Source organism: Symphalangus syndactylus, chromosome 5, assembly GCF_028878055.3.
Source record: "Symphalangus syndactylus isolate Jambi chromosome 5, NHGRI_mSymSyn1-v2.1_pri, whole genome shotgun sequence".
NCBI classification, from domain to species: domain Eukaryota; kingdom Metazoa; phylum Chordata; class Mammalia; order Primates; family Hylobatidae; genus Symphalangus; species Symphalangus syndactylus.
Genome location: NC_072427.2, coordinates 41,071,754 through 41,096,236, shown reverse-complemented (window position 1 = coordinate 41,096,236; position 24,483 = coordinate 41,071,754). Strand labels below are relative to the sequence as shown.

The 24,483-nt window shown below is 50.7% G+C and overlaps 2 protein-coding genes and 1 long non-coding RNA gene across 7 annotated transcripts in view; 2 read left to right on the top strand and 1 right to left on the bottom strand.

Moving 5' to 3' along the window:
- The first annotated feature begins 1,807 nt into the window (after positions 1-1,807).
- On the top strand, positions 1,808-9,730 carry SLC51B (SLC51 subunit beta). Of its 3 annotated transcripts, none has more exons than XM_055278162.2 (4): positions 1,808-2,003; positions 6,265-6,476; positions 7,885-7,975; positions 9,324-9,730. In XM_055278162.2, the coding sequence occupies exons 2-4, from the start codon at positions 6,380-6,382 to the stop codon at positions 9,520-9,522; spliced, it is 387 nt and encodes a 128-aa protein (XP_055134137.2). In that variant the 5' UTR covers positions 1,808-2,003; positions 6,265-6,379; the 3' UTR covers positions 9,523-9,730. The 3 variants fall into 3 exon arrangements, with proteins under 3 accessions (XP_055134137.2, XP_063495064.1, XP_063495063.1); XM_063638994.1 differs by lacking the exon at positions 1,808-2,003 and adding an exon at positions 5,901-5,966; XM_063638993.1 differs by lacking the exon at positions 1,808-2,003 and adding an exon at positions 5,903-6,148.
- Positions 9,696-24,458, bottom strand: RASL12 (RAS like family 12). Of its 3 annotated transcripts, XM_063638986.1 has the most exons (6): positions 23,885-24,456; positions 21,438-21,494; positions 15,619-15,692; positions 14,701-14,891; positions 12,333-12,395; positions 9,696-11,627 (listed from the first exon to the last, which is right to left on the bottom strand). In XM_063638986.1, exons 1-6 carry the CDS (start codon positions 23,985-23,987, stop codon positions 11,252-11,254), a joined length of 864 nt encoding a protein of 287 aa, XP_063495056.1. In that variant the 5' UTR covers positions 23,988-24,456; the 3' UTR covers positions 9,696-11,251. The 3 variants fall into 3 exon arrangements, with proteins under 3 accessions (XP_063495056.1, XP_055134130.1, XP_055134131.1); XM_055278155.2 differs by lacking the exon at positions 12,333-12,395 and having other exon boundaries at positions 23,885-24,453; XM_055278156.2 differs by lacking the exons at positions 12,333-12,395; positions 21,438-21,494 and having other exon boundaries at positions 23,885-24,458.
- LOC129482396 (uncharacterized) overlaps positions 19,105-24,483 on the top strand; it is a 24,485-nt gene continuing 19,106 nt past the window's right edge. The window contains exon 1 of the long non-coding RNA XR_008657680.2: positions 19,105-19,363. This is a non-coding gene — a long non-coding RNA (uncharacterized lncRNA). The remainder of the gene's footprint in view (positions 19,364-24,483) is intronic.

Here is a 24,483-nt window from a genome sequence, read left to right as displayed (position 1 = left end):
CCCTCATCACTATGATTCAGCTATATTGGCCACCTTTTTGTCCCAGACACATTAAGCTCATTATTTCTTCAGTGTCTTTGTACCTGCTTTCTTTTTTTTTTTTTTTTTTTTTTTTGGGATGAAGTCTCGCTCCGTTGCCCAGGCTGGAGTGCAGTGGTGCGATCTCAGCTCGCTGCAACCTCCGCCTCCCGGGTTCAAGCAGTTCTCCTGTCTCAGCCTCCTGAGTAGCTGGGACTACAGGCACCTGCCACCACACCTGGCTAATTTTTTTTATTTTTAGTAGAGACCGGGTTTCACCGTGTTGGTCAGGCTGGTCTCAAACTCCTGACCTCTGGTGATATACCTTGGCCTCCCAAAGTGCTGGGATTACAGGCATGAGCCATCACGCCCGGCCTTTGTACCTGCTTTTTCAGGTCTTTGCATGGTTAACCCCTCATCATTCAGTTTTTAGTGCAGTAATATAGTAATCATGGCTCCCCCACCTCATCCCTTTCTATCTTATGTTGTTGTTTAAGATACTCACAGAAATGATCACTGCTATAATTATCTTTTAATTATGCTTTTGCTTACTTTTTTGTTGGCTATCTCCCCTGGAGTTTGAGCTCCAAGAGAGGAGGGCCCTCACCTGTCGTATTTACCACATATCTACACAGTAGATGCTCAAGTAACATTTATTAAATGAATAAATGAATGCATTACAAAATGAGGAGGAGCTGGAGTTCCAGGCAGCCCCTAGGTTCCCTGTTGGGTCTTCTTTCCTCTGTCCCATGCACACACAGTACACACTGTTGACTAATGTTTAACTCATAAAGGAGTTTGGGCTTGACATGTGACCTCACTCAGCCTCTGTTTCATTTGTGAAGTAAGAAATAAGAGTGGGCAGCTGGGCGTGGTGGCTCATGCCTGTAATCCCAGCACTTTGGTAGTCTGAGGTGGGCAGATCACGAGGTCAGGAGATCGAGACTATCCTGGCTAACACGGTGAAACACCATCTCTACTAAAAATACAAAAAATTAGCCGGGTGTGATGGCACATACTTGTAGTCCCAGCTACTCAGGAGGCTGAGGCAGGAGAATTGCTTGAACTGGGGAGGCGGAGGTTGCAGTGAGCCAAGATTGCACCACTGCACTCCAGCCTGGGTGACAGAGTGAGACTCCATCTCAAAAAAAAAAAAAAAAAGGAGTGGGCTTATTTCACATAAGCCCATTCCTTGCTAAACCAACAATGATTGCCTAAGATACACGGAGCCAGTTGGTGGAAAAGTCCATAGACTATCAGAGTTGAATGGCACTGGCCAGGTGGGAGGAGCACCTCATTCCTGCTTCCCCACCAAGTTGCTTGCCTTAGCCTGCTTCCTACTCTCTGGGTCACTGGTACTCACACAGCCTTTTCCAACCCCCACCTCCAAAGGTCATATTTTACAGCTCCTTGTGAGGAATTCACATGATGCCATGACCTTCACTATGAGAAAGCACAGGCTGTAAAAGGCCAGCCTGGCTCCCTGCTCCATGGTTAAATATTGATGATATTGAGCAATAGAGACCTGGAGGGGGCACACTACATATCCCCCTGCAGTGATGGAACCCACAGACCACAGGTCCTCTGCAGTCCATTCTCCTGCCTGTCCAGAGGATCCGGATGTTTTCTCTTTACTTGAGGCCAACACATAACAAAGAAAGCACTGAGCTGCTGGTGCTTTCGGATTGTGAAAGTCAGGTGGAGCCTGTTTGCACTCTAAGTCCACTCATTCAAGAGGTCAGTCACCCCGGAGTGATAGAGAAGGCTCCAGGCCTGGGCGTGTGCTAAGGCCAGAGCTACCAGATGGGTCCAGCTGCCGCAGGCTCTCCAGGCACTGTCCCCTAAGTGACAGCTGTTACTGCCTGGGAGAGCTCAAGTGCAAAGACTATCCTGTTCTCCCATAAAGAGGAGGAAAAGGAAGATACAGAAATCAGTGCTGCTCCCAACAGCAGATCAAGGCAGTCCTCAGGAACTCAGGATCCAGGGTGAGTGTCCTCATCTTGCCTTGGGGATGGGTGGCCCAGGTCTTTGGCAGAAGTCACAGTCCAATGGCAGATGGTTAAGCCTTGTTTAAAATGCAGAGATCTCCCAGAGGGGCTTAAGGAGACAAGACAACTAAATGCAGTATGACATCCTAAATGGGATCCTGGAACAAGAAAAGAACATTAAAGGAAAACTAATAAAATGCAAATAAGGCATAAAGTTTAATTTAATCATGCAAATGACAATATGATGCTCACTTTAGAAGCAAACCGGATACGTGCTTTGATAGAAATATGTCTTTGGCCGGGCGCAGTGGCTCACGCCTGTAATTCCAGCACTTTTGGAGGCCGAGGCAGGCCGATCACCTGAGGTCAGGAGTTCGAGACCACCCCAGCTAACGTGGTGAAACCTCATCTCTATTAAAAATACAAAATTGGCCGGGTGCGGTGGCTCATGCCTGTAATCCCACCACTTTGGGAGGCTGAGGCGGATGGATCACCTCAGGTCAGGAGTTCGAGACTAGCCTGGCCAATGTGTTGAAACCCCGTCTCTACTAATAATACAAAAATTAGCTGGGTGTGGTGGCAGGCACCTATAATCCCAGCTACTCAGGAAGCTGAGGCAGGAGAATCACTTGAACCCAGGAGGCGGAGGTTGCAGTGAGCTGAGATGGTGCCATTACACTCCACCCTGGGCAACAAGAGTGAAACTCTGTCTCTAAATAAATAAATACTAAATTAGCAGGGCATGGTGGCGGATGCCTATAATCACAGCTACTTGGGAGGCTGAGGCAGGAGAATCACTCGAACCTGGGAGGTGGAGGTTGCAGTGAGCTGAGATCATGCCATTGCACTCCAGCCTGGGCAAAAAGAGTGAAACTGTCTCAAAAAAAAGAAAGAAATATGTCGTTTGTTTCTGTGGCATCTAACATAGCTGAGGAGGGCTGACTCTTAGTTCTGGATTTGTATCCAGTTTGTCATTTTGGTTTTTTGTTGGTTGGTATGTGTTTATTGTAACAATATTAAACATATTTTAAACATATTTTGGCCAGGCGCAGTGGCTCATGCCTGTATTCCCAGCATTTTGGGAGGACAAGGTGAGCAGGTCGCTTGAACTCAGAAGTTCAAGGCCAGCCTGGGCAACATGATGAAACCCCGTCTCTACAAAAAATACAAAAATTAGCCGGGCGTGGTGGCACATGCCTGTTGTACCAGCTGCTCAAGAGGATGAGGTGGGAGGATCGCTTGTGCCCGGGAGATGGAGGTTGCAGTGAGCCAAGATGGTGCCATTGCACTCCAGCCTGGGCGACAGAGCCAGACTCTGTCTCAAAAAACAAAAAACAAAAAAACACCACTCCACTGTGGACAATAGCTTACCTGCGTCTTTGTATACTGATCTGATTAGTTCCATTAATTAAATATCAAAAATTGGAATTGTTGTCTCAAAAGGTATAAGTACAATAAATACCTACATTTAAAAATGCATACAAAGGCTGGGTGCAGTGGCTCACACATTTAATTCCAGCACTTTGGGAGGCTGAGGTGGGCGGATCACCTGAGGTCCGGAGTTTGAGACCAGCCTGGCAAACATGGTGAAATCCCATCTCTACTAAAAAAACAAAAATTAGCCGGGTGTGGTGGCACATGCCTGTAGTCCCAGCTACTCAGGAGGCTGAGGCAAGAGAATTTCTTGAACCTGGGAGGCGGTGGTTGCAGTGAGCCGAGATCACACCATTGCACTCCAGCCTGGGCAGCAAAAACAAAACTCCATCTCAAAAAAAAAAAAAAAAAGCATACAACTAGACAAAATATACATATAAATATATATACACATTAAAAATGGAATTACATGTATTGTTCTCATCAAAGCAGTGTATACCCATAAGAAGCCACACAATACAGAAGTGGTCAACGTGAATGTCCCATGTGTCTAAATCTCATCCCACACCCTAGAAGAAGACTGTATTTGGTTTCTAAACTTCGACACTTTTCTCTGTGAGTTCAGTGGTTTGCATATGGGACAGGGGCCTGTGGCTGATGTTACTAATCAATCCAGGCATTCTTATACTGCGACTGGATGGAATGTCAAAATCCTTCTTGGACAGTGCTCTGGACAGTCAGTTGGAGCTAGAACACAAGATCACATCTGTTGGCCATTCCTGTAACTTTGTCTTTCCATGATTTTAGATGGGTAGGTAGGCAGATAGATAGATAGACAGATCGATAGATGATAGATAGATGGATGGATAGATAGATAGATAGATAGATAGATAGATAGATAGATGATAGATAGAATCTCCCTCAAATGAGTAAGTAGGCAGTGTGCATGTGAGTCCTTGAAAGTTTAAGAAAGGGCCAGGCATGGTGGCTCAGGCCTGTATTCCTAGCATTTTGGGAGGCCGAGGTGAATGGATTACCTGATGTCACGAGTTCAAGACCAGCTGGGAAACATGACGAAACCCCATCATTACTAAAAATACAAAAATTAGCCGGGCATGGTGGCATGCACCTGTAGTCCCACTACTTGGGAGGCAGAGGCACAAATGAGAACCGCTTGAACCCAGGAGGCATAGGTTGCAGTGAGCTGAGACCACGTCACTGCACTCCAGCCTGGGCGACAGAGCAAGACTCTGTCTCAAAAAAAAAAAAAAAAAAAAAAAGAAGAAAGAAAAAAGTCTAAGAAAGGTCTTTTTTTCTCCCTGACTTCCATCTCCACCTTGACATATGAATGATCCTTCACATATGAAAAGCTTAAGTCAGTATTGCATTCGTGTCAAAATATTTTCCCTTGCAATTTGTAGATATGCCTTTTTAGTTTTCTCAGAGCATTTAGTGCTAGAGGAAACTCTGATGTAAAGCTAGTCCTTTTGTTGATACTCCGATTTTCTGTCTGGCTGTTTGCCATCCAGTTGTTTTTGAATGCCCCTGGCTGAGCGTCCAAAGGCTATTTGGGGCTGAGATTGTTGAGCTCCTAAGGCAGTGACAGAGTGTGAGGGGACCTGAGAATGCTTCGATCCTCCCTGTACACTTTTTTTTCTTGGTGCCCTATAGCATGTTTTATAATTGATCTGTTCAAAACACTTCTCTTGTTTTATTTTAGTTACGTTTATCTCCATTCCTACTCCCTTCCTCCTCCTCCCTGTAATCCCAGTACTTTGGGAGGCCAAGGCGGGTGGATCACCTGAGGTCAAGAGTTCGAGACCAGCCTGGCCGACATGGTGGATCCCCATCTCTACTAAAAATACAAAAATTAGCGGGGCAGTAGTGACATGCGCCTGTAATTCCAGCTACTTAGGAGGCTGAGACAGGAGAATCGCTTGAACTCGGGAGGCGGAGGTTGCAGTGAGCAGAGATCGTGCCACTGCACTCCAGCCTGGGCGACAGAGTGAGACTCTGTCTCAAAAAAAGAAAAAAAAAAAGAAAAAAAGCAAGATAACTTAATGATTTTAATATTGGCCTGAATAATATATGTTGTCAAAATTAATTTTACCTATTTCTTTTTGTTTTTTAAAGTATGGATGCTAGAAAATTTTATATTAAGTAGTAATAATGCAGTTAGTACAAGAAGACGTCAAAATGTCTGTTTTGAGACTGACTGAGGTTCAGTTTATTATTAATAGTTGGGATGGAAATAGGCCTACATGAAGTAAGGGATTTATCCAGAGATCATGGATTCAGGTTCTTCCCTTGCAAATAACAGAAACCAATTCTGCTAACTTGTCCAAAAAAAAAAAAAGCTCTCGGGGTCGGGGCAGGCGTTGCCCTCTCAGCATCAGGAGCCGGCGGCTGCCTTTCCCTCCGGCACTTTTCCCTTTTCTCCGCTCCGTGTCGTAGGCGTGCCAATCCCCAGGAGAGAGGCGTGATAGGCCCAGCCTTTGACACGTGGGGAAACACAGACCTGTGATTGGCTACCGCATGACACTCAAGGGACACAGCGTGGGAGCGCTGTGGGCTCGTAGAAGCCAGGTGGGGACGCTGGACAGGAGAAGACCCGAGATGTCCTTTGCAAGGGCCCCAGAACCCGCCAGTGGCTGAGTCCTCCTCACTCCCAGAACAGTGCTCCTCCACACATGCGATGGCTTTTAATAAATATTTGAGTCACTCCCACTTCCACAGTCTCTGCCCTTCCAGGCTCCACGTGCTCCTGGGTTCGTTCGGGTCGTTTTGGTCCCATAACTTGGGGCTAGAGGAGATCTGGATTTGGGCACGGAGGGAGATCAAACTCGGGTGGGATATCCAGTCATGCTCTCTGCTTTGTTTCCAGGGATCTTCACGGCTTCTCTGCCCAGGGGCCAGAACCGAAGAGGCCAGGAGGGCTGCTGGGGCAAAGGGGTCTAAGGACCTCGTTGCCAGCGGCACACGCCACCAGGAGCAGGGGCATGGAGCACAGTGAGGGGGCTCCCGGAGACCCAGCCGGTACTGTGGTGCCCCAGGAGCTGCTGGAAGAGATGCTTTGGTTTTTTCGTGTGGAAGATGGTAAGTGGTGAGAGATTGACGGCAGGGGTGGGGGTGTGCCCCTCAACACAGAACAGAGTTTGGCTGAAGGCCCTGACACTGTCGTCCCCTCTAGGTCAGGCGGCACATTTCCTCCAAGACAGGGAATCAGTCTGGGGTGTCTCAGTACCCAGAGGGGTCTGGCTGGACCGCCTCTTCCTTTTCTCAGGGTGTGGTCGCTTATTTATGCAGCCCTCCAATCATCACAACATTTATTAAGCTCCTACTCTGTACCAGACACTGTTCTCAGCACTGGGGTGACAATAGTGAATAAAACACAAAAATCTCTGCCTTTATGGAATGTACATTCTAGTGGGGATTAAAAATAAACAACTAAAACGCATAGCGTTGGTGATGAGTAATAAAAAGAAAAATTAAACAGAGAAAGAGAATAGGAAGTAGGCAGCAAGGGCAGTAATGTGGTCAAGGAAGGCCTCACTAAAAAGGTGACATTTTTATCATCAGGAAGGTGACTTGCAGGAAACTAAGGAAATAATTAGCTATGCAGATTATTTGGGGGAGGAACATTCCTGGAGGGAGGACAGCAAATGCAAGAGCTCTGAGGCTGGACCCTGCTTCATCTGGGTACAGCATGGACAAATCTTGAATATCCACATTCAGTTTAGTCACTTTATGTATTATCTGTGGGCAGTTGCCATTCCTTCCACCCTTCTCCCTGCCTTCTTTCTTTCCTTTTTTTTTTCTTTCTTCTTTTTTTTTTTTTTGCCTTTTTTTTTTTTTGAGGCAGGGTCACTCTGTTGCCCAGGCTGGAGTGCAGTGGCGCAATCTTGGCTCACTGCAAGCTCTGCCTCCTGGATTCAAGTGATTCTCATGCCTCAGCCTCCCGAGTAGCTGGGATTACAGTGTATGCCACCACACCCGGCTAATTTTTGTATTTTTAGTAGAGACAGGGTTTCACCATGTTGGCCAGGTTGGTCTTGAACTCCCGACCTCATGTGATCCACCTGACTGGGCTTCCCAAAGTGCTGGGATTATAGGCGTGAGCCACTAAGCCCAGCCTTCTTTCTTTTCCTTGTGCTGTGCAGGGCCAGCCCCTGGCAAAACTGAAGATTGTAAAGTTTATCTTGGCCTACCTGTCTCCTGCCCTCCGCAGGCCTCTGCCCTTCACCCCTGTTGCCCCACTATTATTTAACTGCAGTACTGTCTCCTCCATTAGATTAGGGCTTCTCCAGAGTAGAGACTGTGTCTTCCACCCTCCCACCTGTTAGACTGGGAGTGCCCCAGGGCAAGGGGCTCATCTTTAATTAGGGTCTCCACGCAAAGGACAGTTGACGCTGTAAGCTGGGTCTGAGCCCAGGCCCCAGCTGTTAGTGGGCTTGAGAGGTGCCTGGCCATTCCTCAGGGCTCTGTCCTGTGTGTCCTTCCCCAGCATCTCCCTGGAATCATTCCATCCTTGCCCTGGCAGCTGTGGTGGTCATGATAAGCATGGTCCTCCTGGTAAGAAGCATCCAGGGAAGCAGGTGAGGAGCTGATCCTGGGGGGATGGGGTGGTCTCTGAGGGGTAGAGGCCCTGCCTTCCCAGAGGGAAATCTAGAGAGGGGTCACTTAGGGATCATTGCTGTCCACTCTTTGGGACAGCAAAATTCAGCCTTCAGTGTCCTTCGAGAACCCAAAGCTGTTAAACAAACAAACAAAAACAAACAAACAAACAGCAACAGTCCTTGATTACCACCCCCTGGCCCTGGACAGGAAACAGCCATGACCTGGAGGAGTGTAGCCATTCAGAAGGGGAGCTTGCCCCTCTCACCCTATCAGCACACATGCACCTCAGCAAGGTCAACTCAGAGATGAGTGGCTGTCCACGGGTACAGCAGACCTGTTCCCCCTACGACCCAGCCAGAATCTCTAGGCAGACAGCTTACCACCGCTGGGTCCCTCCACTATGGCCAGGAAGTCTAGGGGTACCTTGAATAAAACCGATCTGCAGAGAGGACAGACGTGTGGGAGTTATTAAGGAAGTGGGCAGTGGGAGCCAATGAAGGTGGTTGGGGGAGGGGAGTGATGTGTACATGATGGGGTTTTAGAAACATGACTGGTGTTGTGCCTAGGTGGTTTGGAGAAGGAAACACCTAGAGGCAGAGAGATTAGTTAGAAATTTCCTGCAGTAGTGTGAGGGATGAGGTGTGTGGTGACAAGGACTTGTGCTAAGTAGGATGACAGTCCAAGGTCAGAGACAGTGTGGCTAGGTGAAAAGAACACAGGACTCAAGAGTCAGGAGGCTTAAGTGCACACACTAGCTATGTGCATCCTTGGCTTTTTTTTTTTTTTTTGAGACAGTCTCTCTTGCCCAGGATGGAGTGCAGTGGCGCAATCTCGGCTCACTGCAACCTCTGCTTCCCAGGTTCAAGTGATTCTCCTGCTTCAGCCTCCCAAATAGCTGCAATTACAGGCACAACCACACCCAGCTAATTATTGTATTTTTAGTAGAGATGGAGTTTTGCCATGTTGGCCAGACTGGTCTCAAACACCTGGCCTCAAGTGATCCACCTGCCTCAGCCTCCCAAAGTGCTGGGATTACAGGTGTGAACCACTGCACCTGGCCTCCTTGAACCACATTTCCTCACTTGGAAGGTGCAGGGGTGGCAATGATACTTGAGCTCACAGGTGACAGTAAGGATTCCTTGAGATGACACACGCGCAAGCGTAAGCCATTTCTCTGTTGAAGGAATATCCAACCATTGCCGCTTCTCCTCCAGTAGCTCCCAAACTGCATATAGGATTTTCCCCTTAGACTGTAAGCCATTTGGGAGACCCAGTCCTGCCCCAACCACTCAGCCCCCCGATTAACACTGTTCCCTGTCCCCCCAGAAAAGAAAAGATGCAGCCACCAGAAAAAGAAACTCCAGAAGTCCTGCATTTGCATGAGGCCAAGGATCACAACAGCTTAAACAACCTAAGAGAGACTTTGCTCTCAGAAAAGCCAAACTTGGCCCAGGTGGAACTTGAGTTAAAAGAGAGAGATGTGCTGTCAGTTTTCCTTCCGGAGGTACCAGAAACTGAGAGCTAGTGAGGGTTCAGAGAAGCCCCATCCTAAGCCAGGCACGTGATCTGGGCTCAGCTCAGTGGCCTGAAACCTCTCAGGTTTTACAGTCTCTCCCAAGCAGCCGCTTTTTTCTTTTTCTTTTTTTTTCTTAGCAGATACAATGAATGAACTGCAAGCAAACTAAAATTCTGTTATTAAAAAAAATCTTTTATTAAAATGCTCCTGGAAGTGAGCAGGTGGTATTGCATAGTTTGTTCAGATGGCAGTGGTACACACACACACATACACACACAAGTGGCCTGGAGCAAAAGTGCAAAATCCGTAGCTGGCCTGTGTGTCGGGAAGCCTGGCTAGGACTCCAAGCATGTGGTCTTGAGTAGTTCACAGCCCCACTCTGACCTCAGCTCCTCCATTCACAGAATGAGGCCGAAGACTGGGTCAGAGATGCTGTTTGCAATCCAACAGTAGTCCTGAGACTGCTGAAAGGGGAAGGAGCAGGCTTCCAGGCCCAGAATCTCCCTTCCCAATCCTTCCACCCACCAGGACCCTCTCCTTTCCCTGCTTGTCTGCTAAGAGTCTGTGCAAGACTTCCCTGGGACCTGGCATGTGGTAAACAAATCAGACAACTACCACACTGCCTGCCTCGGAGAGCCTTTTCTTGCTAACGGTGGGATCTCAAAGGTATGTCCTGATCCCATGTCTGAGCCATGGTGTCCTGGTATAAGCTGCGGTGACACCACCAAATAACATATGCAAAATTTTGCTTTATTAACCCAAAATGCTTTAGGTTCTAAAGTGGGCTTTGAACACTCAGACTCATTTCTGAGGGTCCTGGGTCCTGCCAAACCAGACGACAATCGGGTATACTGTGTTTCCACCTGTAAGGGGGCAGGCCCTGTAGCCCCTGGATGGGTCCGATGCTGCTGTGGGCTCCCTGGAGCCCTGGGTAACTCACTGGAGTGACAACTTTCTTCTGTAGCCTGGATCATTAAACTTGAGAGAGCTGGTGCTGAGGTTCTTTGGACAGAGTCCTTAACAGTGGGAAAACACATGGGGAATCTGTCTGCTGGTGAAAGAACTCTGGGGCTCCTTACATTGGACAACCCACAGTCCCTCCCTTTTATCCTCATTGAGATGCCAAGTGTTGGAAATACCCCTTCCTGGGGCTTCTGTCCATTGGATTATTTTAACTAGATTTTCCTTGGATAAACTGTGGGGTTTGTAGCCTGGGCCTTCTGTGAAGTCAGCAGATGACAGGAGGGCCAGGCTCTGGCCTCTGAAACTGCAGCCGCCCTGCCTTTCCCATCCACCAGGTGGCACAAGGACCCCAGGGCTGTCATTCCGCAGGCTGTTCTCGGGCCTGACATTGACAGAGCTATCCACCCAGACCATCCACTAAGGCCACAGCTGGCCCAACTGTAGCTGGAGCAGGAAGGGCTGATGGCAGCAGGATAGACACTGCAATTTCTTCCTACTTAAGGCTGACCCCAGGTCTCTGGGTTGTCACAGTGGCTGTTTCCCTCCAGGGCCACAGACGTGGTGGTTACCATGAAGACCAAGGCCTGGAGGGAACAGAAGCAGCATCCCTGCCTGCCACTCCAGCTCACACAGTGAACTGAGTGTAGGGACACTGCTTGGTGCTGGAGGCGGGGTCTGCTGTCCATCAGAGGGAAAGGCCGGTGGTGAGAAGCTAGCCCCTGTCCCGCTGCAGTCCTGTCCAGCCACCAAGCCTAGGCTTCCTGGGGAGGGGCCCTCAGAAGATCTTGAAGCCCTTCAGGAGGGTCAGGGTAGGCGCCTTGCGCTTGCTCTGGGCCCGGGATGACTTCACGGTGACCAGCTTGGCCTGGGCCACGGTGGGCATCTCCTTCAGGCTGACAGTGGAGAGCGTGTTGAAGGTGCAGCTGGCCAGCCCATGCCGGGCGGTGAGCGGGGCCTGGTGGGGCAGGGCCCTCTCCTCAGAGATGAAGAGGGGCCGGCTCAGGGGGCTCTTCTCCAGCTTCCGCCGTGCCTCTCGCACTGCCTCATGGAAGACATGCTGCACGTGCTCAAAGTCCAGACAGGCAGAGACCTCGAAAAACAGGCACCCAAACCTGCCTGCCAAAGCCACACCCTCTGCCTTGGTGACTTGCCTGGTGAGGAAGCAGGGTGACGCAGGGAGTTAGGAGCGGGCTGTGCCAAGTCAGGCAGACCAGCTCCTACACCCAGCGCCCCATGGACTAGCTGGGTGGCCTGGGGTCGTCTTCACCTCTCTGAGTCTCATGTTCTCATCAGTACAATGGGTTACTGACCTCTGCCTCTCAGGGTTGTTAGGATTACAAAAGACAATTTGTTTCAAGTGCCTAGCACAGTACCTGGCACAGTCAGTGCTCAATAAATGGTAGCTGATGTCACCCAAGCCAGAATTTTGGGATGAGGATGAGGGTAAGAAGCTACTCCAAATCCCCTATGCTAGACCCTGCCTGTGGCTGGAGGAAGCAGGCCATTCCCAGCCTCATCTCTTCTCTACCCCAATATGGGTCCCTGGGGCAGGAAACGGGCCACCCACAGCTCTGGCTTGTGGGATCAGCTCTAGAGAGAAGCAGTCATTTGGACTGAAGGGTTAGACCACAGAGGTGACTCCAGAAGCCTGTGGTTGGCAGAGTTCTCAGGGCTCCTGGGGTGTTCTGTCTGCCTCTCCAGGGCAGAAGCAGGAGAGAGCAGGGGTGACAACATTTCATGGTGAGGAGGGCAAAAGGAGAGAGGGGGCAACACCTATTCTGGCTTGGTCCTACACCACCTCCCGTGAAGGGAGGATAGAATGTCCGGAACTTGGGAAGGTCCTGGAGGCTTCTGACCTGAAAGCCACGGGAATCGAGGCGGGAAGAAAAAGAAGACTGGCTCTTGCGTAGGTCGGATGTCTAGAAGAAGGAAGACATGGGGGGTCCCTGAGGTCTTGGGGCCGAGATTCCACTGGCTGGATCTTCCTGACCTACTGCTGAGCTGTCCCACTGCCCATTCCCGAGGATAATGGTACAGCCACTAGATGAGAGGAGGCACTCGAGTGGGCCATGGTGGGAAAAGTTTCTGAGCCCAAGGCTGACCTGGCAGGAGCAGGGGCTGAGAGTGGGCTAGCTGCCCAGAGTGCCACTCCATGGTGGGGGGGCGGTCTCAGAGACAGTGAGTAACTAGGACAAAAAGTCAGAGGCATCGAATCTATTCCACACCCAGGGCTGGTGTTCTGCCAGTAAGCTCACCACTTCCTGAGGAACCCTTTTGGAAAGAACACTTGCTATTATTTGCTTTTATGATGAGCTTGAATCTGCAACTTTGTCATTGTGGGGGCTTGAATAATGAATTTTCACAAACACAAACCCCATGTGTGCGTGCATGTGTGTGAGTGGGTGACAGAGGCACAGAACATTGTCCTTTTTCTTATTTTGTTGCATCCTAGGGAAAATTTCATCAGTGGCTTGGGAAGCATCAACCTAACCCACATTTTACCCTTTTAACAGTGAGACAGTCGTGGGAGACAACGGCCAATGCTCAGCTAAAAGTTAGACTTCCTGTGCTTCCCAGAATCCTAATCCACTAAACTCGGGACTTGATCGAAGAATGAAATAGGAATATGTTGTCCTGAGTTGTTTTTAGGGAACAGATGGGAGCAGCTTCATTTGAGCATGTATTCTTTGTTATTTGCTCCCAAACCATTGTAGACAATCCCTTTGGCAAAGATTGGGGTCAAAAGAGTGATCTGTAGCTTTTTTTCCCTGTACTGAAAACTGGCCTACTCACAATCCAGTCTTCTGACCCCTAAGAGGGTCTGCGATTCCTCAAAGACTACCTTCAGCAGCTTTCAGGTCACATGACTTCCCTCATTCCCTGAGACACAATTTGCCTAGGTCTGAGGGCTTGGCCACCTTTGAAGGCCTCTCACCATAGTCCCCCTTCATGGTCCCACACCTCTCTTTTTCCCACTGCCCATCTGACCCGTGCTAAACAAAGGGTCCCCTCCTTGCTAACACCAGTCAATGTGCCCTTGGGGCCTAGGGAAGCAGGACTGACCAACCGTGAACAGGGAGGGATGAGTGGCTGGTGGAAGGGGCTATCCCTTGCAGGTAGACTGGCCACAGAGGACAAAGGTCAGTGCTGGAGAAATCCAGTGGCATTACTCAAGTTCAGGCATCACAGTGTCAAACGCTTCAGGGCCAGGCAGGCAACTTGAATGCATGGAGAGGGTGGAGGTAAACTACGGGGAGTGGCGAGGCCTGGGGTCAGCTGGAGAGAGCGTGCCCCACCTCGAAGCATTCCAGTTCTAGGTCTTTTAAGACACTATGCCAGCCAAGCAAAATATGGCTGCAGTATTCTTCAGTAATGCGTCCTCTGGCCCAGTCTCTGACCTCTGATTCGAGTCCAACCCTTTCTAAGAGAACCTGCCCTCAGCCCAGCCAACTGTGGGAGTGAGTGTGTGAAGGTGGGTCTGGGTGAGGCAAGAGCCGGTTGGACCAGAGCAGACACCTGACCAAGGAGCCCATCAGAGCCTCTCTCCTTAGAATTGGAATTGGGCATTAGACCAGTCAGCTGCTGGGAGTGGGACAAGAAGGTCAGATAGACTCAGGCAAGAAGGGTGAGTCCAAGAGAATTCACAGAGACCCAAGAGGGTGGAAGGAGTGGCCACTCTTCTGACTTTCGGGGTACAGCCCCTGTGTGACCCAGAAACCTTTTTCCTTCAAGTCCTTGGCTGCCTGGAAGACCAACATCTACCATACCCTTACAAAATAATCCCTTTGGCCGGGCGCGGTGGCTCACGCCTATAATTCCACACTTTGGGAGGCCGAGGCAGGTGGATCACGAGTTCAGGAGTTCAAGACCAGCCTGGCCAACAAGGCGAAACCCCGTCTCTACTAAAAACACAAAAATTAGCCGGGCTTAGTGGCAGGCACCTGTAATCCCAGCTACTGGGAAGGCTGAGGCAGGAGAATCACTTGAACCCAGGAGGTGGAGGTCGCAGTGAGCCAAGATGGTGCCATTGCACTCCAGCCTGGGTGACAGAGTGAGACTCCGTCTCAGAAAACAAACACACAAACAAACAAACATATAATCCCTTCTACCTCAATTCAAGGGGATGACTGTTCTTAGCAGCCCACTAATCCCTGAAGATGCCACCTGCCCTTACAAGTGAAGAAAGCGAGCTCTGGAGACAAGGGCCAAGCAGGCCGTGCTCACCTGTACTGAGCCATGTCCAGCTTGTTGCCCAGCAGCAGGGCAGGGACGCTGCGCTGTGTCTCCTTCGCGTGCAAGGCAAGCAGCTCCAGGTAGCTGCTGCTGCTATCAAAGCTCTGACGGCTGTCGACGCTGTACACCACCAGGAAGGCATGGGCCCAGTTCAGGTAGCGCTCGCAGTTCCTGGGGGTGTCCTGGGGTGAAGGAGAGAAGCCCCGCCGGGGGGCAGAGGAGGTTGAGGTAAAGGCCTTCACCTGAGCCGCCCAATCCCACCTCCCCACTCCCCGGTCTTTGTATATTGTTTCTCAGCAGAGCCCTTTCAAAGGGGCACTTGAGTGTGGATTTGGCTTGGTGTGAAAGGAGACATTGTCTCATGAACCTCCCTCCCACCACCCAGCCAGAGACTTGGAGACCTTGGCCCCTTGGGCCCAGAGCCAAAGACTCTGGCATGGTCCCTACAGAGACCTGGCTGTCCCTGGGCACCGCTGGTTTTGGGTTGAGTTCATGCTGCCCCTTTGGCTTCTGAGAGTAACTGGCATCCAGCCTTGGCAGGGGGTGGTGAAGACATGGGGGGAGACTTGTGTGTGGGAGAGACCTGGGCTGAGGGGCTCTCACCAGGAGCATCTGTGTAAACAGGTGTGCACCTGTCTCCTTGTGTGCACAGGCACAGAACCCCACAGCACAGGATCTCAGAGTGGATGCCAGCAACCATCATGTCTCTCCAGGCCCCGTCCCATCCTTCTCATTTGGCAAAGGAAGGATTCAGACCCAGAGAGGTCAAGTGCCTCATTCAGGGTTATACAGCAAACTTGAGCTTAAAAGGCATCTAAATGCCTATCTGAGGCCCCGCACTCTGGGCCAGGACTTCTCAGGAGGCTACGCTGACTCGCAGCAGTGCATAGGTAATGGAGGTAACGTTACCAGGTCTGCAGTGTCCATGACCCTCAGGTGGACAGGCTGGTGGTCCACAGTCTCCTCGGAGCTGTAGGTGTCCTCTACAATATAGATGGTTAGCCAGGTCAGACACAGTGCCTTGGGTGTAAGTTTGAGCTTCCCTCTGTGCTAGACCACTGTGTGGCCTTGGGGGACCTTAGGAGCTGCTCTTGGGCTAGGACCACTGGAAAGTCCCTGGTTCTCACCCACATGGAGGCTACAGGCAAGGAGATGCTGCTCCACCTGCAGGGCTCAGCATCAGTGGTCACTCACAGACCACACCTTGGGGGCGGGTCTGTGTTCTGGACCCACACACAAAACCAGCAGGATAGAGTCGAGTGTGTGGCCCCTAGATCCTGTTAGCAGCACAGGCTGGCTCAGGAGCAGCACTGCTAGCCCCTCTATCCCAGAACCCCAGGCTTTCCCACTCTCTTCCCCCCGACCATCCTCCTGTCCCCAGGGGGAGAAGAGACAAGGGAAGAGAGAAGTACACGATATGATGGAAGGATGGCAGTCAGACCCCCTTTGAAGTTCCGAGAAGGTCTTACAAATAATCTTTGTCAACATGACAGCAGGGGAGTCTGGTGTAGTCAGAAGTTTTCAGTTGGAGAATGTGGTATTAAACCCAATGTCAGCTGCTTTTTAGCTTTGTGACTTGGCCAAATCACTTCAGCTCTCTGAGGCTGTTTCCTCATTTTAAAATGGGAACACTATGATAACATTGCTAACAGTTTCCAAGCCTTTCCTTTGTCCCAGGCGCTGTGCTAAGTGCTTGATATTATCTCATTTAACGGTCCCATCTCCCAGGGCTCTGTAAGAACTGGATGCCCCCCTGCTCCCAGGCATGGGGCCTGGCTCACCATACATGCCTGGTGAGGGCAGTGGGAACCATGGTGTTCCAAAGTTAATAGGGCAGGATCACATTCCCAGGTGATTTTTTAACTTTGAAATAACTTTAGACTGACATAGAAGTTGTAAAATAGTATAGAGTTCCTGTGTACTCTTCACCCAGCTTCCCCCAATGTCATCACCTTACACAACCATAGCCCAATGATCAAAAAGAAATTTACACTGATACCATACTATGAACCAAACTAGTGACCTCATTTGAATTTCTCGAGTTGTTACTTTTTATATATATATGGTTCTCATGATCTCAAATCTGAGAAAGCAGCAGAGGACCTTGTGGCCATGTTGGCAGTCATTCTCCCCACCCCCAATCTGTGCCTGTGTCATTGGCCCACATGTGTGAGTGCACTTGGTTATCACCTTTCCCTAGGTGTCCCCTGCCCCTAGTGACCCTAAAGAAGACACCTTTTGGCAGAATTGGGATGGTCTCTGCCTTCCTGGCAGCATCCACTGTGAGAGGGCATGCCCCCAACCCTGGCTGAATTTAGTCAAACACTTCTCTCTGAGGGCCACTGGCAGCCAAGCTGGCCTGGACACACTCCAGGTCCACTAGCATCCAGCATGAATCACAGACAGCTTCTTGTCCCCAGCCTGCTTTGGGGACTTGGATAAATAGCTGCTCTTATGCAAAGACAAAAAAAAATCTAATGGAAACTATGTTCCAAATGTTTAACTATATTTGGTCCAAGAAGAGCTGCCCCTAGATGCTTACATCTCTTTCAGATCTGTCTTTATTTTCCAGTCAAAGATGTCAGATGCACCCCCTTTTAGGGGTTCCCCCCAAAGGGCGCACTGTCCTGCCCAGCCCAGTGAAAGGCGCTAGCCCAACCTTGGTCTCCTGCCCACAGCATGACAGCCTTTCAAGGTTGCTGTTAGCTCCATTGTAGAGAGATGGCAAGGTGAGGCCCAGAGAAGGGATCTCACCCAAGGCCACACAGCACCTAATCAGCAGAAGGAACTTGAACTTAGGGCTTCTAGGCTGGGCTGTGTTCACAATGGGACCCCCTCACCCCATGACTGCTCAGTGAATCAGCCCACCCTCCAGCTCTGTCTGGGCAGAGTACAAGGGAAGACCAGAGTCACCCAGTCTGGCGGGGATGTGGAACATGCCTGCATGAGCTGGAAGAAGCCTTGGAGCTCATACTGTCCAGCCTCCCTTTACAGAAGAGGTGACAGGCCTCAGGGGCTGGGGCAGGAGTGAGGGGCTCCTTTCCCAGTCACAGTAATGACCAGACGTCCTATCACCAAGTCCCTGCCTCAGAGTACTCTGGTGTCCTTAAATATATGGGTTTCCTAACACCTGGTTGTAATTAATATTCTGTGGACTTTTGGGTGGAGAGAAGAGTCATTTCCCAAAGTTTTGAATTTGCCGATGTTTTCCTCTCATTTACGGTAATAATTTTTTAAATGGCACCACAGAAGCTCACGTCAGAGTGTATATAGGGTGCTGCCTCAGAAATGGTGCCTATGTCGGGCTGGGTGTGGTGGCTCACACCTGTAATCCCAGCACTTTGGGAGGCTGAGGTGGGCGGATCACAAGGTCAGGAGTTCGAGACCATCCTGCTGAACATGGTGAAACGCTGTCTCTACTAAAAATACAAAAAAATTAGCCGGGCGTGGTGGCAGGCACCTGTAGTCCCAGCTACTCGGGAGGCTGAGGCAGGAGAATGGTGTGAACCCAGGAGGTGGAGCTTGCAGTGAGCCGAGATCACGCCACTGCACTCCAGCCTGGGTGACCAAAAAAAAAGAAAAAAGAAATGGTGCCTATGTCCTCGCTGGAGGAGGAGGGAGGGCAAGAAGAGTGAGAAGCTGACATTCTTCCCTGGCTAAGCCAGATGAGGCACCCTCAGCCCTTCTGGGAGAGGAGAATATTCTCCTGGAGACGCCTGCCCCCTCCTGCGAGGCTCAGCACAGGCAAAGCCCTTCCACAGACACTGAATCTCTCAGCTCCTACCAGCTCTAACAGCCACACCCCAGAACACGGTGCAACTCTTACACAGCCAGAGCACAGGCCATTGGTCCCATCTTCCAGATGGGGAAACCGCAGCTCAGAGGGCCCCGTGCCACACAGACCTCTGACTCCAGGCCCTCTATGACATGAGGCTGCTCCTAGCGGAGAGCAACTGGAGCCACGCCTCGTCTTCCTTTGTGCCTGAGGGTCTCCATAATCTTAAGGCAAATCACTGAGCCCTCTCTTCCTCCATTTCTCCACCTATAAAATGAGGATCATGATAGGAGCTCTTCTTTAAAGGGTAATGCTAAAACCAAAATTTACGCCCCTCATCTACACTGAGGCTAGTACTGTGCTACCTGCTGGAAACGGGAATGAATCTCCACCCTCAAGGCTCACCAAATGAGCTCAGGCTCTCAGAAGACCTAGGAAGGGCGTAGAGAGTTGTTCTACCAGCATTGCTGATGGCTAGCTCCCCACTGGAATGTGGAGACCTTTATCCACAGAAGGAAAGGTTCTCATCTCAGTCTCTGCTGCTGCTGGAAACAACAATGGGACAGTGGCCGGAATGTTTAGGCCCTTCCCAGCAGAACCTTCGAGGAGTGGCACTGGCCTCCCAGAGAGTCTGAGGGGAGAATGTCTGGTTGGCTCTCTGACTCGTGGGCTGTCAGTGTAGTGTCAGAGACCACAGGCCGAGGGGACTGACCATTGTGGGGCTGCCCACTTCCCAGACAGTCTGCCCGCGCATTCCACTACCAGGTCAGAACTCCAAAATTACTCAATCAGGAGGCTCAAACCACCACCCTAATAGGCTCATCCGGTGGGACCCTGTGACAGTATGGATTGGAAGGCAGGGAGGAAGACAGACTGGAGGTGAGTTGCCAGGAAAAATACAAGATGCCCAGTTAAATCTGAATTTCAAACAAAAAAGGAATAATTTTTAGTATAAGCATGACCCATGCAATACTTGAATTAGGCCAGATACGTCTTTTGAGGCCCTGTCCTTGGGAATTCCCCTTGTCCTTTCCCAGACACCGTGTCTGCTTGTGTGCCTTTCCTTCCTGTCCTCCCACCTCACCTCTGTCCTCAGTTTCTCCACCCCATCTCTATTCCACGCTCTGGCCTCTTCCAACACCTCGCCGGCCAGCACACCATTGCATCCTGTGTCCTCCTCTCTCTGGAGCTGACCTCTGCTAATCAAAGGGCCTCATCTGGGTGACCTTGGCCCAGAATCCTTAGTTCCTTGGGCCTGTTTCCTCCACTGTAGCACTGAAGGGCTGTGCCAAGGCACCGGGGGTCAAGCAGAGCTTCGAGGAACAAATCTCTTAGGGACTGTCACCATGTCACCTGCCCTGCATCCCTGACTTACCCATGGGAACCCCTTTGCTCTCTCTGTTTGACACCCTGGGGTTCTGTTTAAAATTTGGAAGAAGGGATTCTGCTACCTAAGGAAAAGCTTTTTTAAACCAGGGGACTAAACAGTCCTGATGTCTCTGCCTGCTGCAACACTGGGATTTGGTGCTGGATTCCAGCCTGAACTAAGGGGCTGGGCACCACTAGGGTAAGGAGCTCTCCCCTCCAGGTGCGGCAGGAGCACTGTATCAGGGGCCTGCTGCAGGGAGCGCAGGGGGTTTCCACTGTGTCACAGAGCCTTAGGCTTCTTTGGAGGGCTCTCAGGGGCCCCATGAATGCTTTATTTGATTTTTATGAATGGGGAAAATAATCCAAAACAGCAACACCCATTTTCTAAAGGCTAATATCATCCAGACAGCTTATGGCTCTCAGTGAACAGTTTACAATAGACAAATGTTATACATGTGAGCTTTAAGCAACATTTATACTAATAAAATCCTGCTTTGATTTGTTTTAGAAGGGAATCTAAGCCACTGTGTATGGAAAGCCATTTGAGGAGGAAGGAAAAGCAAAAATGCATTGAGTGCCTACTGTGGGTCAAGTACTAGGCTGGATCTTTTACATGTGTTATTTCTTTAATCCTCACAGCAATTCTCTAAGTATTTTTTAATGCCCATTTTACAGATGAGGAAACAGTAGCTCAGAGAGGTTAGCTGACTGGCTCAAGGTTGCCAATAAGGAGCAGAGCCAGGTAGGATTCAAACCTAGCTCTGACTGACACCGAAACGTTCCTTTTTCCAATATACCATGATGCAGCGATGAAAACAAGAGTTGTTTTCTCATATGGTTAAAAAACTGGTTCAGAAGCCAGCACCACTAGAGAATTTCTCGAATGTCCTGCCCAGCTTTTCTGGAAGAGAACACTGAGTGACCATCTTGAAGAATAACACCTATTTGTTTTTGAGTTTGTTTTTTTTTTTTTAGACAGAGTCTCCCTCTGTCGCCCAGGCTGCAGTGCAGTGGCACGATTGCACGATCTTGGCTCACTGCAACCTCTGCCTCCCGGGTTCAAGCAGTTCTCCTGCCTCAGCCTCCCTAGAAGCTGGGATTACAGGCACACACCACTACGCCCAGCTAATTTTTGTATTTTTAGTAGAGACGGAGTTTCACCATGTTGGCCAGGCTGGTCATTAACTCCTGACCTCAGGTGATCCACCCGCCTCGGCCTCCCAAAGTGCTGAGATTACGGGCATGAGCCACCACACCTGGCCCAAGAATAATACCTGTTTGGATGTGGATGTCTTGCTATGTTTATTTTTTATTTTTTTAAGTTTCTTCACACCTCATATTTTAGGGTAAATCAGCCTCTCTTAGTTCTGTGAATTAGGCCACCCCCCAGTTGTCTGGGATGGGCTGTGGAAGGGGTATTTCTGACACTTTAAACATTTTCCCCCATGGGCTGGGTCATCCTGGCGGCTTCTCTCTTCTGTCCCCAGACATGCAGTCCTGGTCAGTGCCCACCCACGGGGTAGGTCCCAGGGGAGCACTCCAGGTGGGGCGCAGGCAGCGGAAGGTACGGGGAGTAGTTTCTTACCCAAGTTGGGGTCATATTCACTGATAAACCTCTTGGTCAGAAACTTCACGGTCAGGGCTGCAAGAAGCAGAAAGAAGTTGGCTCCATCTCCGCGGCCAAATCTAGCCGCTGGCCCCTCGTTTTAGGGAGGCCTTATCTAACCCCTGTCATCCCCGGCTGACACCAAGCTCAGCTCTCCCAGAGAACGAAGCTAGGGAACTGAGGAATTGGTTTGAGAGGCTCAGAAGGAAACCAGAACTATGGGGGGGCCAAGTGCCTCTAATTGCACCCTGGGAATTTTTTTTTAATGGCAAGGAAAGCAATGAGTGGCGAGCCTAAGGGGTGTTTGTGAAGGTATGAACTCAGGGGTCAGGACCCATGCCACCATTACCCTAGAGTCAGCCTAGTGAAACCTCAACTGAAGGGAGGTGTCGCCCACCCCGGACAAGTCACAGAGATTCTGAAGTGTGGGGCTATTTATTCCAGGCTTTGGCTACAAGCCAAAAACACAGGACAAGCAGAGTTGATTGCAGTGGTTGATCTTTGGGAAGGGTATAAATCCCCAAGCGCCTGGGCTTTCCAGGTAAGGTCCAGGTGAGGTCTGTGTCCCGTAGAAACACATTCTGGTCCTGGTCTCCCACATCGCAAGTCTTGGCTTTCTCTGGGGCCTCTACACTCATCACGGGTATCTCGGCAGAATGTAAAACTCAAGAATTAAGCTCTCTTTGGTTCAGAGTGTAGCCACATAAAGCAAGGACCAGCCAACTACTATACTGGACCCTCAAAAAGTAATGTTCACTACTGCTTGTTTGGAAAGAAAGAAAAGAGAGTAGAGAAGAGAGAGAAGAAAAGAAAGAAAGACAAAGAAAGAAGAGAGAGAAAGAAAGAAGAAAGAAAGAAAAAGAAAAGAAAGAGGAAGAGAGGGATGGGAGGGATGCAGGGAGGGAAAAGAGAAAGAGAAAAAGGTAGGAAGAAAAGAGAAAGAAACAAAGAGAAAGAAAGAAAGAAAAGTAATGTGATGCCTGTAATTCCAGTGCTTTGGGATTGAGACCAGCCTGGGCAATGCAGTGAGACTGTATCTCTAAAAAAATTGAAAAATTAACCAGGCATGCTGGCATGCCTGTAGTCCTAGCTACTCAGGAGGCTGAGAGGGAAGATCGCTTGAGCCCAGGAGTTTGAGGCTATAGTGAGTCATGATCACACCACTGTACTCCAGCCTGAGTGACAGAGACACTGTCTTAAAAAAAAAAAAAGTGACATTGTGAATAAAATCCTTAAAATTCTTTCCTAGGATTCCTAACAGTGTCAGTTTACAAACTAATACCCAGGCAATACATATTTTAAAAGTTAAATTCTTTCTTTTATGTAGTCACTGGCTAAACGGTACCAGTTACAGAGCTACGGATAACAATCTGATTTTCAAAGGGCAAATCTTTCAAAGGAAGAGGGTAATCCCTTCTGTAGGAAAACAGATTCAGAGTCCCCTCTCTGGGGGTGGGGCTGGCTTCAAAATCAGAGAGTAGGCCCCCAGTGAGTCTCACAGAACACTCTGGGGAGGAAACCCACAGCCAGCTGAGCTTGGGTTGGCCATCACTAATGTCTAAAACTGGAAAAACAGCCAGTGGAGGACCCCCTCTGCCCTCCCTCCTTCAGCCAGCCAGGAGTGGCATAGTTCAGTGTTGACACAAATTATCTTAATGGAAGCCCAAGATCTTGGCTCATCAAGGACAATCCCATGCACCTGGAACCATAACCCAATGTGTTTCCAGAAAGTTGAGAGGGGTCTGGCTTGAAACAAACACATTTGATAAGAATGCACAACTTGTCCCAGAATCCCAGGGAATCGGGGTGGGAGTGGGGGAGTGGACCTTCCCTGAAAAATCTCAACAGCTAGTGACTTCACCAGCTCCCTTCTACGGGGAGGGGGTGTGGAGGGGGAGGAGTTGGACGGGAAGTCTTCCCCCAAGCCTAATCAGGGAGTAGCAAGGCTGCGACTAAGCTCAAAGAGGCGCCTTGGGTTGGGGGGATCAGTGCCCAACAGGTCCCTTTGGAGCCAGTCGCCAAGACTGACTGCTGGCCCCAGGGTAGGTCATAGGGGTAGGGGTTGGAAGGTTGGTGGCAGGGGAGACCGACCAGTAAAGGACTCCGAGACACAGAGTAAGAGAGAGGGGAGAGACAGCAGAGGTCACTGATGCAGAGGACAGAGACAGTGGGAAGACACAAAGGGAAGAGGCAGGCAGGGAACAGAAGACAGAGATGGTGGAGCTGAGTACAAAGCCAAGAGAAGAGAAAGCCCGGCAACAGGGAAACTGAGGCAAAAAAAATCACGGTGTCTTGTGCGACCCTCCTGGGTGAAGGAAGCTCCCCCAAGCCAGTGGAAGAACCTGCCCCCAAGAGCACGGCGCACTGTCCCCCCACCCACGCCCAGCTCCGCACCTGGCGGCTCAGGTTCCCCCCGCGCCACTCACCAGACTTCCCAGCCCCGCGGCGCCCCAAGATGGCCAGGTTGACCTCGAGGGGCGCGCTCTGAGGCCCGCTGCCCGCGCGGGGTTTTCCAAACACCGAGGACATGGCGACGCCCTGGACGGCCACGCAGGTCTGCGGCCGGTGGGCCACGCGCAATGCGCCCGCCCGTCGGGGCCCAGGGGAGCGGGATGCAGGCTTCCCTGGAGCGCGCGGCCCCGGACCCGTCGGCGTCCGTGCCCTCGGCCCCGCGTCCAGCGGGCTGCCACCCCGCGGGGAGGAGGGGCCGGTGGAGCCTGGCGGGCGGGGCCACCCCAAGCACCACCAAACTCCTTGTAAGGGCTGCGGAGCCCCCCGCGGGGCGCGCTCGGCCGGCTCCTGGAGCAGGGAGGGAGCTCCTGCCGGCCGCGCCCCCTCCGCCGGGCTGGGCCTCTAGGACCCGGCCCGTCACCCTCCCGAGCGCCCCCAGACCCGGCCGGGAAGGAGCAGAGAGAGGGAGCCCCAGGGCTAGGGGGAGAGGGGGAAGGATGTTTGCACTCTTCCCTGAACCTCCCACTCAATCTCTTTTCACCAGCAAGAAAATCCACTCCTCCCTTTGTTCTAC